The 15,720-nt window shown below is 40.3% G+C and overlaps 1 protein-coding gene across 1 annotated transcript; it reads right to left on the minus strand.

The window, feature by feature from the left end:
• Positions 1–540: 540 nt before the first annotated feature.
• Positions 541–4,937, minus strand: lrrc4.2 (leucine rich repeat containing 4.2). Its single transcript, XM_088339839.1, has 2 exons — positions 3,845–4,937; positions 541–3,724 (listed from the first exon to the last, which is right to left on the minus strand). Exon 2 carries the CDS (start codon positions 3,601–3,603, stop codon positions 1,615–1,617), a length of 1,989 nt encoding a protein of 662 aa, XP_088195965.1. The 5' UTR covers positions 3,604–3,724; positions 3,845–4,937; the 3' UTR covers positions 541–1,614.
• Positions 4,938–15,720: the final 10,783 nt, after the last annotated feature.

Below are 15,720 nucleotides of genomic sequence, written 5' to 3' on the forward strand. Positions count from 1 at the left end.
GATCCTTCGCACCACTACTTGTTGGTAAAAGTCAGAGCCCACGTTCTGCCTTTTTTCCATCTCGTTCCTTCTTGAGTGCAAAATGAAAAAAAAAAAGCAACCGTGTCATGCACAAACTCCCTCTGGGTTAAAGCCAGCATCGTGATGCTCACCAAACGTTTGAAGTCACATCGCAACTTTTTTTAGCAGCCTTTTTTTTTGGGTTACATGTCTCTAGTCATTTTTGGGCCAAACATACCCTAAAGCATCTTTAGTTCACTTATGTATTCATTTAGTTATCTATGTTATGTCAGTAAAAAACATAATCTATAAAGAACTAAGTGCAGACATTAAAGACCTAGGGCCCATCTGACCTGCATAGAGCCCCACTGTGGGGTATAATGCAGCATTGTACACTCAGTTACTTAAAGACCCACTCATGTAGACACCAAGTCAATGCATACGCATGCACCATAGAAGGTTTGGGGTGTAGTATTAAGGTTCTGATTCCCACCCCCTCTTACGTCCCCTGATTAAACAAATCACACACAAGACATGAAATGGATGTCATTCCATCGAAAGAAATACAAACCAAAATGTTTTATTTTTGTTCATAGCCTCTGTATGTCTCTCCATAAAAATAGTGCTCCTTAAAATAAACTGTTAAAACAAAGTCAATGTAATCCATGGAAAAAAACTTCGGATAACAGACATTCATTATGTTTAAGGGCAATCTTTTTTTTTGCCTTTCCCAAAACCAGAATTGCCCACAAATCCGTATCACTGCACCACATGTCAGTTCCGCTGAAGAATTAGCATCAGAATGAGCCCTTGCAGAGACAAGTCAGGCAACTGCTGTAATGCATTACTAAATTAGCCCTAAACACTACACAAGCCATTAAGAAGCAAACCTAAAAGGGAGAGAAACAGCACAACAGAATGCAACCCAGAAACAGAGCTAAATACTTGCAACCACTGTTATTTGTCTGTGATCTTTTGATGTGCACACGGAATTAACATTTTCAGATTATAAAACAACGGTCAAAACATGACATCAGCAAACACAGGTTTAAATCTGAGCTGCAGAAAAATATACTGCAGTCCGTCCAAAAGCATTTGTCTCTTGGCTACTGAACAGCACCCGTTCGATCTGTGCCATCACGTCGCTATCCTTAAGCGAATGTTCAAATCCTGACACATTGGATTTGTTTTTTTTATCTCCCTCAACGCCTTCCGTTGTGATGAAATACCGATTTATTGCATATCTTATTTGGCACGGGAAAAAATGAATTCGTTTTGAAAAACCTAGAGTTATCTTTCAGTGAACACCACATACTGCATCCTTTGTGCACCCCCATACACTAAAAGCAATTATACAGAGGTCATCTGTGATTAGAAAATAGAATCAACTTTCTTTCTTTTCTGATAGAATCTACAAGTCGGACCACTTCCTGATAGTCCCATGTACGGATATAGATATATAGATTTGCATTTTTTTGGGTGATATATTTATGTATAGGCATGTACAAGAAAAGTGTCACTGCTTTCCACTTCTGTACAAAACAGGGGGATTTTTTGTGCATTCTACAACTTAGACAAAAGGTTAGGGAATTGTATGGGACAAACCCACATTATTCAAATTTGGGTCTCTTGAACCTTTTCTTTTCCGTGAGTAGTCTTAATAATATAAGGATCAGCTATGGTGCTGATGTGGCTGTGATGCTGTCTGGTTGAACGATGCAGAGTGTTGTTCTGGATCCAGTGGGCCGCATAAGACCCTTGGCGAGAGGATGTCGCATAGCCAGGCTTAAAGGTGTTGCTGTTGTGTTCCACCAAGGTAGGCAATATCATCCCCGTCTCCTCTGAGCCGCTAGATCCAGAAGTGGGCGGAAGTGGAGAAACTTCCTCCTCCATTTGTATTATCTCTACAGTCCTGGCTGCGGCCACTGTGCTCCTCTGTTGATGCCTCTTACGCAACTTATAGAACGCTATTAACATAGCCGCTGCCAACATGGTCACGGCAACAAAACAGCCAATGATAATTTTGGTGGTTTTCATTACCTCATCCAGGCTAGCAGCAGGCCCGCTGGGGATTCTGGCAGTGGGAATTGACACCTGCCTTGGGGTTAGTGTATTTTGGAAGAGCACAGTAGGGGTGGAGATGAAAACAGGTTTGAAAACAGAAGGAGAGGCAGGGGAGGTTGGTTTGGGTTTGGGAGTTTCTTCCACTGTTGGCTCCAATACCTCCACTGTAACAGTTGTGAAATAAGACAGGTTTGATGTGTTGAGTTCAGCGTTACTGACATTCAGGTATGCCGAAGCATTTGAATTCCCAGCCATGTTGCTCACCATGCAAGTGTAGACCCCTGTGTCAGATGGCAGAACATTGGAGAAGTTAAGAGTTCCGTCATTAAGCACAGATATCCGTGGGTGAATTGTTCCATGTGTCAGTACTGTACCGCTTGGGAGTAGCCATCTAACAGAGCTCATGGCAGCTGTGCGACACTTAAGCTCTGCCACCCTTGCTGCCGAAATGTTCAGATCTTTTGGAGCGTCAAGTATGAATGGCGCTGAGCATTGAAATGTGGCCTGGTCTACCTCCACAAGGTATCTCCCTTTCATGTGGGCTGGGATGTGGCAGCGTCCACAGCAGGTTGAATTGGTGGGAATGTACTCTCTCAGCCACCAGGAGAGCCACACTACATCACAGTCACATTTCCAAGGGTTATGATGCAGATGAAGCTCCACTAAGTACTGTAAAGGTGTGAATAAGTTATGGGGGAGAGATGATAGATTGTTATGAGCCAAATTCAACTCCACCAAAGCTGTGATGTCATCAAATGCATTCCTCTCAATGGTGGTGATGGCGGAGTTCATTATCCACAATTTGCGTAAATTCTTGAGCCCATGAAAAGCAGCAGGCTTAAGTTCAGGGAAAACATTCTCGGATATTTCAAGCTCCTCCAAACCCACCAGGGGCGAGAGATTGGGAAACTCTTTTAGGTTGCACATCCCCAAATTGAGGTACTTGAGGTTCTGCAGACCCTCAAAAGCCCCTTCGGATATGTACTCCAACTTTTTCAGTTCTCCAAGATCTAGCCTCATTAGGGATGGAACTCGATTGAAGGCGTAAGATGGGATGCTCTCGATGGGGTTGTTCCTTAACCACAACTCTCTCAGCTTTGACAAGTACTCAAAGGCTCCACTGGGTATGACCGTTAGCCTATTGTCAAACAACTCCAACGTGTTAAGACTGGTCAAACCATTGAAGGCCCCCACTTCAATTTGCCTGATGGCATTCCTGCCCAACTGCAGTACCTCCAAGTGATGGAGGTGCCTGAAGGTGTCTGCTTGTATGATCTCTATGCTGTTTTCCATCAGGTTAAGGTATCGGGTGTTTGCTGGGATGTTAGGAGGCACCCTAATTAGGCTTCTCCGTGTACACACCACCTTGCTGAGCTGGTTGGTGCAGGAGCACATGCCTGGACAGTTCTGCGAGCTGGCAGAGCCCAGCGCTGGGCTGCTGGACTGGCACATACTGAGAGCAGGTACCATGAGGGAGAGCACGGCAAGCAGGGCTGTGTTCCAGGTAGGCTGCACACTAACCTGGCCCAAAAGACTCATGATGTGGAGGGCACATTATTCTGCATGGCAGGGGGAGATGGCAAACACCAGAGGATGGATAACTCTAGCCTGGCTGGAGCAACTTGAGGCTCCTGACTTCCATCGACAGTGCAGGGAGACGCTGCATCAAAATGTAATGCGCCAGAAGCAGAAATAAGAGAGAGAGGGGAAGAGACATTAGGACAAGTGCTGAAGAAGAAAATCAGCTAAAGACGTACTCAAAGAAACAACAAAGACTTACCTCATGAGCTTGGGAATTGTTTTCTTCTTATTGATTGATAACATCTGTCAATAATAGGTCAGTGTGGCAAAATTTAGGCGTCCTTCTTTTGCTTCACATGGAGAGCGTGGTGGCCCTTGATTGGCTGAGGGTACAAAATGGCTCTTGTTCGTGAGGACTGAGCACTAACGAAGACAGGTACGACCAAATAAGCTTGCCAGGTAGGTAAATTGTTTTCTGCCCAAGATCACGCTTACTAAACTATGGTCTTTCTGACATAATAAGAATCCATGGTGAATTACTTCAGGAGTAAAAAAGGTAAAGTAAAAAATTAAAAATAAAATCACCGTCCGGGTGTCTCCTGATGCATGCTGGCTGCCTTGTCTGGTGGCGAGACCTCCCTCAGTGTGACTTTGCCAAGGGCTCCTCGGCTGATGATTAGCTCCGTAGTGACAGAAACTGAGAAGCGGAAAAAGGCTAAAGAACTCCAGGCACAATCATCCCCCTCATGCTTCCCTTATCCTTTTCCTATGCACTCCTCTTGCTTCCTCCCAGTATCGGGCTGGCCCGGTCAGAGCAGCTGCAGGCTGCCGTGTGCACAGTTAGCAGTAATCCGTCTATCCCTCCTCGGGGTGGGGGTGGAGGTGGTGGTGCAAGAGAGGTGGAGGTGGGGTGGTGTCAGTTGTAGAATTGGGATCCGCTGCACTGCCGGAGCTTGGCAAAAGGCTGTTGAAGAGTGAGCGAGAAAGCGAGAGGGAGCGCTCTTGTCCTCAAGAGCGAAAAAAAAAGAGGATGAATGGGAGACAATGTCAGCGACGTATCCTTAAACGAAGGTGCAGGACTCGTCTCTGCGCTCTCTGGTCCTCTTTTTTGCCTGTTTTCTGTAATTTTCCGGCTTAGTAGATAGTTTTTTCTCTGCCGAGGCTGGCTGAGGTAGTAAGTTGTTTTAGTTGGCCATGTGTGCGGCTGACTGGCTGGTGGACTGCTGCAGTAGCCCGACTTGAACAGTGAGATAGGGAGAGAGAAAGAGAGAGAGGAAGAGGGAAAGAGAGAGAGAGAACAAGTGACAGATCAAGAGCAAGGGGAAGATAGAGTGCGCAAAAGAGAGAATACGGGAGATGGAGAGGAGGAGGTGGCATGCAGGCTCAACAAGGCAGCCCACAGTCACACACAAGCGGGTGGCAGTAGCATCCTAATCCCAGTTTTCGCTTCTTGTTTATGCTCCAATCTCTCTTTTTCCCCCTCCATCTCCTCCTCCACCTCCATGCGTGTTGCATGAAACTAAGATCTCTGCCCCCCTCCCTTTGTCCTTCACTGGGAACGTGAATGTACTGCTGACGCACTCCTCTCAGCTGCTTATGCTGCCTTTGAGCAGTGCATTGGTTTGATGCAGTCACTCTGTGTATTAATACATCCAAGAAAGCCCCCTTTCCTCCACAATCCTGCAAATATTCCATCTTTAAATACTCGAGCTCTTTCCTTTCCCTGGTTCTTTTTTCTTTGACTCCTTTCAATTTGGGATTCCAAAAAATCCCAAAATCCAAGAGGTTGAACTTCGGGTCAAGGTCTCTTTCTGCACTAGTGCAGCAGGGTTTTCTTTTTTTCACGGTACTGCACATGCATCAGTACCATCCCATAACTCCCCTGTGTCCCAAAGTTTTTTTTCCCCTTATTTTTACACAACCGGGTGCACCTATGTGTGTTCGTGTCAGGTCGAGGTTGGAATGGGAGGCGGAGATGGGTCCGTGACATCACAGAGACGCAAAAACGCTGACTCGGCTGCTCTGGCTCTATTGGGCAGTCTTCTCTTCAGGGAGGAGGAAGATGAAAGCACACTGTTATCTCTTCCAAAGATGAGAAGGACATAGAGAGTGAAATGAGAGAGAAGAATGGGGGAAAAGACAGCCAGACATGAGGATAAAAAGGTTGTTAAAAATGCTGTAATATAAATATATTCCGGACAAAGATACAATGTAAGGTCTTTTGTCGTAGTATTTTTCAAACAAAGTTGTTGTGATTCAACAAGTAAGTATAGACATTTTTCCTTAATAGCCGATAATTTATCAACATATCAAGTATCTGGACCGTAGAAAGAAATGTATTTAATTTGGATTTTATCACAGAGTGATTTAGTCTGTCTATAACAGGGGTGGCCCAACTTTATGAGTCACGGGTCGCATTGGGTTGAAATAATTTGCATTGGAGCCGAGCCAGAAGAAAACAAAATGGCTGAATTATGTATTTAATAACTTGTATGTGCCAATAAAGAATCTGATACCTCGGCAATACATGAGAAAAAAATATAACTTAGACTACTGGATTTTTTCTTGTTTGCATTTACTTGTACAAACTATGTTTTATTATCTATTAAAGAGACAATTTATCCAATTTAAAATAGACAAATACATGTATTAATTTACAGAGCAACAAGTTAATTAAAAGTACTAACAAAGCCGCATCAACCTTTAAAAACTAAATGCTATTGGGCTACTTCAGTAATATTTTATTACATAAAACTCAATATCTTGATATATGAAATAGATAAAAAATATTATAATTTGTATGGGAGTACACAAAGGGAAAAGAGCTTAAGTGAGTGCAATCTTATCGTTATTTTTAATTTAAATGAAATAACATCTGGATGGGCGTCTCACCAAATGTTCTTTGGTTAATAAATGGTCATCAGTATTTACAGCTACAGTTGGTGGTTTGGATTGGTTTGGGCCTTAGCGACATCTTGTGGACAATTGTGGCTCAATTGTTCTTTTTCTTCTGTCATCCTCATTTTGCGGGTAGGATTAAATCTATTGGCGGGCCTAATTTAGTAGTCTGCCTAGCCTTACTTTATAGGGACAAAATGGTGGTTTGTATTCCAAGTTTTTCGGAATACATTCGAGTGTCCGACTCAGGTCCTTAAGAATATGCATTGTAAAAGTGTGCTCTAAATGCTTATCCTGTTTGAATGTAAATATGAATGGCTGTTTAATAAGAGGTTTAATTGGCTGATGACCAATCCTTAATTGAGGTCTCAAGGTCACCTAGAGGACAAGTGCTACAGAAAATTATCTAGAGTCAAGGATAATGAGTCGATTGCATTCCCTTGATTTGATGACATGAGCTCTAATAAATTTCTGCCGACAAATTGTGAACGTGTCCTTGCGTTTCCATTGTTCACCAATCCGGGATAAGCATAAAAAACCGTCTGGCGGGGCAGAGGTTCTAATACATTTGTAAAAGAGCGTGTGGAGTCCGACCTTAAAGGAATTATCCAATGAATGTCTCCACTCTGATGGAAAAGCGTGTTGAAGGATTGAGGAATAAAAGTCACTGGTGAGATTATACGTGTCATTTGAATGCAGGAGATGTAAGAGATTATTTCCAGTTAATAATTATATTGCCACGCATGCACTACATCCATTTTTTTACCGGTTTGAGGCATCTGGGAATTTGGCTGAAGCTCCACACGACTACCATTATAAATGTAACCCAGCCACTTTCACTTTTAATTAGAACTTGATTGATGAGAATGATATAAATACTGTGTGTTATTGGGAGATTTATGCCCTTTCGTCAGGTTGGACTATGCGGGGGTTCAAATGGTATCAGTGCTAACTTATCGGAGCATAGCGTTTATAATAAAGCAACATTTGCTGTAGAATAATTATACACAGTTGTTTTAATATTAAAAGGGTCATTTGTGATGCAATTGCACTAGACATAACTGTCAAATTAGCTGCAATAGCATTATTATTTAACTCTAATCAGCTATACTTTACAATACTTTACAAATGAAACACAGTCAACCCCAAGTTATGTTTGTTTAAAATATTTTCACGTTAAGATGTGGAATATGCCATGTTTTTGCACTCTTTTCGAGGCATTTTATACACCATTTGACCCCAACAACTCTTTTGCATGCACAAATATTTAAAATTTTCAATTTCAGAATATCGTCCCTCAAACTTTAATGTGCTAAGCTATGGGTCCAAAGGCTTGAAGCGATGGGAAAGGAAGAAGAAAGAAGACATAATAAAGAATTATGATGAAGGCAAACACATTGTTACCGTCTTGAAGGAACATATCCTTAATTTAAGTCTGCCATCTTCTTCGCTCTTTGCATCCACTATCAAAGTGTACAAGCTCAAGTCACGTCACACCAAAGGTCAATCACATTTAACTTTTTCCTTACATGTATATTTATTCATAATGTGAATTAATCATATACACAGATACTACAATCAAGTACACCATATTAGATACAGACGCTGCCCTACTTAAGAACTTACGATCGTTCGTAAGGTGAATTTTTTTGTAAGTCTTCAGTGGTATATTTTGTATGTTTAAGGTTTATATAAGTATGTTGAATGCTTGTATAAATAACCTGTTTTGTTTTGTACTAAAAAAAAAACATTTCATTAAATACCATGCTCTATAAAGATAAATAAAGTTTCCAGTTTACCTTACTTTTGGAAGATGGGCTCCAAGAGGTCCTCCTGCGTGGTAGAGAGTGCGTGGTAGAGAGTGGACGGAAAAAAGTGATCAATTTTCTCAACCGCATAAATCTTTCTTATTCCACTTTAATTTCAAAAGAAACGGCTCGCCTCTTCTTTACTCTTTACACCAACTATATTGAATGGATGCACAAGATCTGAAACAATAAAAATGTCAGAGTTCTTATAACGCTGGAGATAGAGTATAGAATGTTTACTCATGAACTAGGAAGAGGGAGCCGGATTTCTTCTTCAGGGTGGATGCTGGGTGACCTCTCTCAGCACCATGTGGCGGAAAGAAGCACTACAGTACTGTCCTCTATTCGGAAAAAGGTGCACACAATACGAAATCTAACTTACAGCAATGTCCGTATATTTTTGGACATTTTGAAAAAAACGTTCGTATCTACCGTTTTTCGTAAGTCGAATGGTCGTAAGTAGGGGAGCGTCTGTACTGTTTAGTTACTTATGTTGAATACGTGTTTACAAAATCAGTGCTTTTTACCTGGGTTACTGGAGGTTTGGAACACACAAGCTAACTACCATAGGTTTCTACCCCACTGCATGACAAACATTTCACTTTTTAATCCCAATGCATAATGGAATCATGTTGTACCCCGGGGTTCTACTGTGATGATTGTATGTTTCTTATTTCTTGTTGTTGCTGATTTGTAACAGCTGAAAAAAAACGTTTTTTTTTTGGTGGGTACATTCAGCAGCAAGATAGATAGACAATTTAATCTATGTAATATAAATGCAAATTTCGAGACCTACGAGTATGTTAAAGCATGCAGTTATATTCTATTTCATGAATTAATTATTTAATTTTTACATTTTTTTTTTTTTACTAGTAGAAGGCTCTTTGTTACGATTTTAGTGGTGAAATGAGGGAGAAGTAAGTAGCGAGATGAGTCAGCGGACCAGCACATAGACTGAGATGGGAAGCTGTGTCGTTGCTGTCATGGACTTTTGGACAATTTTATATACAACATATGTCTTTTTATTGATGTTCAATGTTTTGTGTATGGCATTAAGTAAATGCAAAATCTATTGCAGCAAGGTGATCCTGAATGGGGCCCCTTCTCATGGTTTCTTATTTTCCTCATGTTAAGGTTTTGAGTTTTTCCTCACCCGCATGTTAGTTTGAGATGTGTGGATGGTGTAATTGTAGACTGTGCATTCCTTTGAGACATTTTGTGATTAAGGGCTATACAAACAAATGTGACTTGTGGTGGACCCATGTGGAAGGAAGCGGGAAGTGAGGGAGGGGTGCTCAAAATAAGCATGGCATTCATTAACATACCAGGAACAAAGCAACAAACGAACAAGGGGGCACAATACAAATGGCATGTCCAAACAAAATTAAACTTAACAAAGTCTAACGTCCAGAAACAAAGACTGAAAGCAGAAATGGAAAACGCAAGGAAAAAAGTTACAAACTAAAAGTTAGGCACCAAACTACGACCAGTATCTTCAGACATGAAACCAGAAACAAAACAAAAAAAACGTATGTGGCAGTGGAATTGCATAGAAAAAAAGTCACAAAGAAACAAAATAACAAGTGGGCGCAAAACAACCAACATAAGAGGTAGCAATGTCCCCTAAAATGAGCCAACAATGTGTGCTGTCCAAATTGTCATTATAAAGGGTCAGGTTAATTGAGTAGAGGTATGTGGTGATTGGTCACACCTATGCCCAGTTCCAAACCTGGTTAGCTCCATCTGGTGGACGGTGGTGTACCAGATCCTAATACTCCTAAAAGTATACAGTCCCTTTATATGTTTAGAAAAAAAGGGAACGGATGATTACAAATGTCATAATATGTCTTTGAAAGTAACTAATATGGACTTGAAGATGTTTCATATATTTGCTATGGGCAAATAAAAGAAGTTTAACAGAGAGTAACAATGTTAGCAAAGGTGATGAAGGAGTGTTTGGCAAAGTAATTAATAGCCCATGGTTGTAGCTGTGGTACTAATGCATTACTGAGGGAATGATCAGAGAAAGGTCAGTTAGCGAAGAAAATATATGAAATTTCCCGCCTGCTGTGCTCATGCCCCAAACACACCCGTCCTTAGATTCTGTTTACCACAGTATCGAGTTTTTTCTTCCTCCACACTTTTTATTTTAGCTATTAGCCGCCAATCCATATCTAAACTGTTGGGGGGAGATGAGCAAACACAGCTGGAGTCCATTTTCTCTCTGAAATGTGTGAAATTGAATCAGACTAAGAGTTACCCCATGATGGAAACTGGTACTGTGACTATTAAATCAGTTTTATGGAAATATTTTCTAGTCTGACATTGCATTATGAGTTCAAACAAATTTGCGTTGCGCTTCGGAAATCTATTATTGTTTTCCAGGTTATTGTCCAACTCATCTTGTGACCTTTCAATGAATCCAGAACTCATGGCAGTGTACTATGTCCAGACCAGTGTTGTACATGATACTCATAAACAGTGATTATTTACAGTTACTAGTTACTTTAAAAGTGATTCATTTACCCCCTAGATTACTCAAAAGTGTCACTTTTTTCTGAAAGTTACTACGTCGTTATAGATTACCGTATATACACACATGGGACCCGACACTGCTGCTTTAAAATAGCCACATAAAACGTAAGAAAACGTTTACACAAACCTATTGAAGCGGTAAACACTTCATATTTCTTGGCTTGTACAATCTGAGTGTTTGCAAACACTTCCGTCCAATTCGTTTCTGGACTTCAAATCATTCAAAGATCTCCTTCTACAGTTCTACATTTTCTTTTATTCTGTGAGCATGGTGGATTGTCAACACACTATTAGAAATAAAAAGACCAAAATTCAGCACACATTTATCGTAAATTATTTGCTCATGTTTGCACCAACGATACACGTTGGATTGCTGTTCCTGTGTAAGCCATGTACCCTCCCCATGCACTGCTTACCATACGGTACTTGTGACAAACAACCAAATATGTGCTAGAAATCTGACCCCTTTTGGAGTTATAAATTCAGCTAAAACGCACGAATTTACAGTAGGGAGAATGTCCACAAGGAGAAATTTAGCAACTTCATCCTGAGTGCTTAAGACAGACACCATAACTATTTTCAGTTTACCTTGCAGGTATATACCTGAAAAACACACCCACCCTTCCTTAATATTATTGGCACATCAGTGTTGAATGTGAGACATCATGAACCAAACAGGCGAGTTCAGTAAGTGGGACACTGCATTCCATGATCAGCTTTTAAAAAGTTGCAGTGTAACCCACCATGTTGTAATGACAGTTGAGTATCTCAATTATAACGTGTTACATTACTCGTTACTGAGAAAAGTTATTCCGTTCCAGGAAGGCATTCCTTTGTAACGTTTGAGTACTAACACCGTTTTTGACAATTAGCAAACTGGAAAGAGGGTTAAGATACACATAATTGAAAGTTAAGGGATTACTTTATTTCAGATTTGAAAAGACGTAAACTGTGACTACTGTGGAATCAATTGGCCTCGATGGCTCATTTATCAATCCCCGGTAGCTGGAACACAGTTACCCAGAGGTGGTCAAGAAAAGACGATGACAGACGCCAGAGCACATTCATTTGCTTTACTGCCAAACGGTAACAAAATAAAACTATAACAGGCACCGTCAAACACCAGCTGCAAGACAAAAATCGACACCCGGCGGCACTCAACACGCAATCTGGCAAACAGGTTAGCAATTTAATAGCCTGTATATATATATATATATATATATATATATATATATATATATATATATATATATATATATATATATATATATATATATATATATATATATATATATATATATATATATATATATATATATATATATATATATATATATATATATATATACTGGTATATGCACTCAAGTGAACAATTTTCTCATGGCTTTGTTCCTAAAGTTTTTTGTTTTTCCAATGAAGAAAGTGAAAGAATCATAAATCATTAACATTACTCAGAGTAATTGAGTGGACAAAAGTAGAACTACCAAATCCGCCGCCTTGATACATGGAAAAGCACAGGTCAGCACTTGTGCTTTAGAATTGGCACGGAGAAAGATTTACTGGACAACACTGATGTCAAACAGGAGCTCTGGTTCGTCTGTACTTGCCGTCCTTTAGATTCGTGCGGTCAATACTACAGAGAGAAAGAACGAGGGCTGAAGGTAGGAGAAGCCAGATGCTGTTGGGAGAGGTCAGGCTCCATCATGAATAACAGATATATATCCTTTCCAAAGTCGCACTATAGTAGAATATTGTATCTTGAATAGTGGCGGAAAAGAGGCACATGAGGACACTGATAGCTTGACTGTGTTTATTGGCAGAAAGCCTATAACCTGTGGTTGTATAACTAATTATTTTGCAATGAAGAAACAGTATTTTTAACAGATCAAAAAGGGAAACAATTTGAATGAAAATAGTAAACTACGTACACACTTTGCAGGATGTATCTGCGAATAATGTTGTGTTATGTAACTGACCTAAGAAACTTGCATATTCAAGAATGTTCTGGACCCCTTGAATTGTCCAAGGTTGGTGATGTTAATGAAACTGATGAGATTGTGATTTACTAATGAAAAAATCAAAAAAATAAAAATAGAAAAACAGGGCTTAACTAATTCAATGCCAGACATTTAGCTCAAATAGCAAGCGTAGAGTGCCAGCCAATTTTTGCCATTTTGACATATTTTTGAAGGGTTTTTATACTCTAGCTATGAAGGCAAACTACACATCAAAAGAAAGCTTTAACCTTCAGTTTTCATTGGAGAAAAATATATGCTCTAGCCTTTACCATTGTTTAGTAAACAACAGTTAAACATTGCTAAGGCTCTTGAAAATACTTGTTTCCGAGCAATGCTTTCCAGGAGCACAAGGACAGTTTGCTTGCAAAATAACATTTACTGCCAGAACACTGAACTTATAGATGAACTTTCAGCACCCTATGTTTCCAGTGACGCGATCACACCATTTTGATTAGTTGGAGGCCGCCCAAACATTCTCAATCTCTGGATAGAGGAAGCAAAGAAATAGACGAAGTAGGGGCAGTAGTGTGTTGACAAAGATCAGATCAACGTTCTACCTGCCATTTAGTATGATTCATTATTATGATTCATCATAGGGAAATCATTCCCAGATTCTTTATACTGACTGATCGGCAGCGTCAAAGCCGTAACAGCAGTTTTTAAAAAATAAAAAAGTAGAAAAAAACATTCTCTTATGTTTTGGCACTTGGGGACAATGCTTCTGAAAACGTATTGGTACGTTATTTCACTGAATGAGTTAAAATGCTACCAATAAACAGCGCCTTTTCTGTCACTGCGGTTTAACGAGTTTTGTACAATAAGGAACTACTGATGTGGCCTTATGCAAATGGCTTTAAACAAACACTCTGTTAACTTAATTGTGATCTAAAGTCACAAGCCTATAACAGTCTTCAAGTTGAAGAATACAATCCTATTTATTTCACTTAAGACTGGTACACAATATATAAACATGAGCCAAAGGGACAACAACAGTTACTCAGCTTCCGCGTTTAGTATATCAGCTAGAACCCTTTGGTTTTCTTAATAGGACACCTGTCTGACGTCAAAAGTCTTCCTACCTAAACACCCTGAAAAATGAACCTGCACCACTCTATGGATAAAACAAAAATAACAATAAAAAGAAACACATGCATTTTGGCTCCAACTCGGCAAACCAATGGTTCCCTCTCGTCTTTATATCCACCAGCATTTGAGAAACAATATTTTGCCATAATACCAATGTAATACCAATAATAATACCACATAATACCAATGATAACCTATATCAAATGAAAGAAAATATGGGAACAATTTGAACATGTTTTCAAAAAGGGCACTTGAGGAGAACTTAAAAAAGAAACCACAAAGAAGGTAGAAGAGAACACGCTAAATCCAGAATTTAATCCTTGACTTGACTAAAAAAGACTATGATTGAGAAGTGACTTTTTCCCTGAAAGTGTCTATCCCAATTATTTAACCCATAAGTCCTAATGTGCTTTAGGGTACGTGGAACTGACTCATTTTGCTTTTACTCTATAGAACTATGCGCTATGCACTATGGCGATACAGACAGCTATCAATCATTCTTTGCCGCGCTTGGGTGGTTTGCTGCTCTTTCAAGAATTGCTCCATAATTTTACACACTCTAGTAACTTTTACAGACTGTGCCACCATTTTGATGACTGGCTGGAAATATTCTTTGTGAAATGATTTAGGGTACAGTGCGGAAAGCGGATGAGCTCACTGACCCGGTGATCATCCGGGGCAAGAGCATGTGCTATAGAGCAATAATCGCCAGTGGTCAGGAAACATTGTGCAACGCTGGTAAAATCTGCCGCTACAATTACGATCTCGCATAGAAGTTCCGTCGGGACTGTCAAACAACATTAGTTACTGTTAGTTGCTGTTTTGTCAATGCAGATTCCCCTACTGATCTAATTAGTGACAGGTATTAGCCGCCGTCTTAACTCAGCTACCGCAGGCCGCGACGGGCTTTGCCGCTCGTGGCAAAACGCAGCGGCAGCATTTGGCCTGCTGCTATTGGAGAAAGAAGCACAGCAGAAGCGGATCGATGTGGACCGTATTCATTAACCCTCACTCACGGATCCCTTTCCTCCCCAATCACGAGCCCGCCATTTTCAGATGGCAGGAGGTGATTTATTTGCTGTCCTGGCTCACTCAGCAGGATCGACCCGTCGTCTGAGGAGGGTTGCCTCATGCCAAGATATGCCCATCGCTTTTCTGTGGGGCCACAGACGTAACTTCGTTTGCTCAGGGAACCACAAAGCACATGATAGTGGTGACATACTCTGGTACCTCATAAGAACCTATTTGTTAGTAGTGACTGATATGTCAAACTAATTTTTCATGCGCCGTATAACAATTTTGGGATGTGATATTAAATAAAAAAAAAATCCTTGTATTTTGCCACACCGATCTCGTCTTTCACATTCCACTCTAATCCAAATTGTCTCGGTCACTGGTAGCAGACGACAACATCCACTTATATTGGTAATATTGGCACACTATTCAACATAGTTTGTCTTGAGGTAAGAAAATAGGTGCTACATTCAACTCGATTCATGTTTAATTTTATAGCCCTTCACCACGAGGAGTCTCAACAAAGGGTTGCACAAACCACGGATGATTGCTAACAACAGACTAACTCCCCTGATCTAAAACCTATTTGAGGGCAAGAAAAAACTCAAAAACCTCAATATGAAGAAAATGATGAACCCTTGAGAAGGGACCGCACATGAGGTAATTCCCTTTCCAGGATGACCAGGCTGCAATGGATGTTGCAATGACAAATAATACACAGATATTGTCAACATGAAATATCCTGTGGGTCATTCATAAACTATAGAATAAAAGAG

Source organism: Urocampus carinirostris, chromosome 7, assembly GCF_059441175.1.
Source record: "Urocampus carinirostris isolate Australia breed hairy pipefish chromosome 7, RoL_Ucar_1.0, whole genome shotgun sequence".
Classification (NCBI taxonomy): domain Eukaryota; kingdom Metazoa; phylum Chordata; class Actinopteri; order Syngnathiformes; family Syngnathidae; genus Urocampus; species Urocampus carinirostris.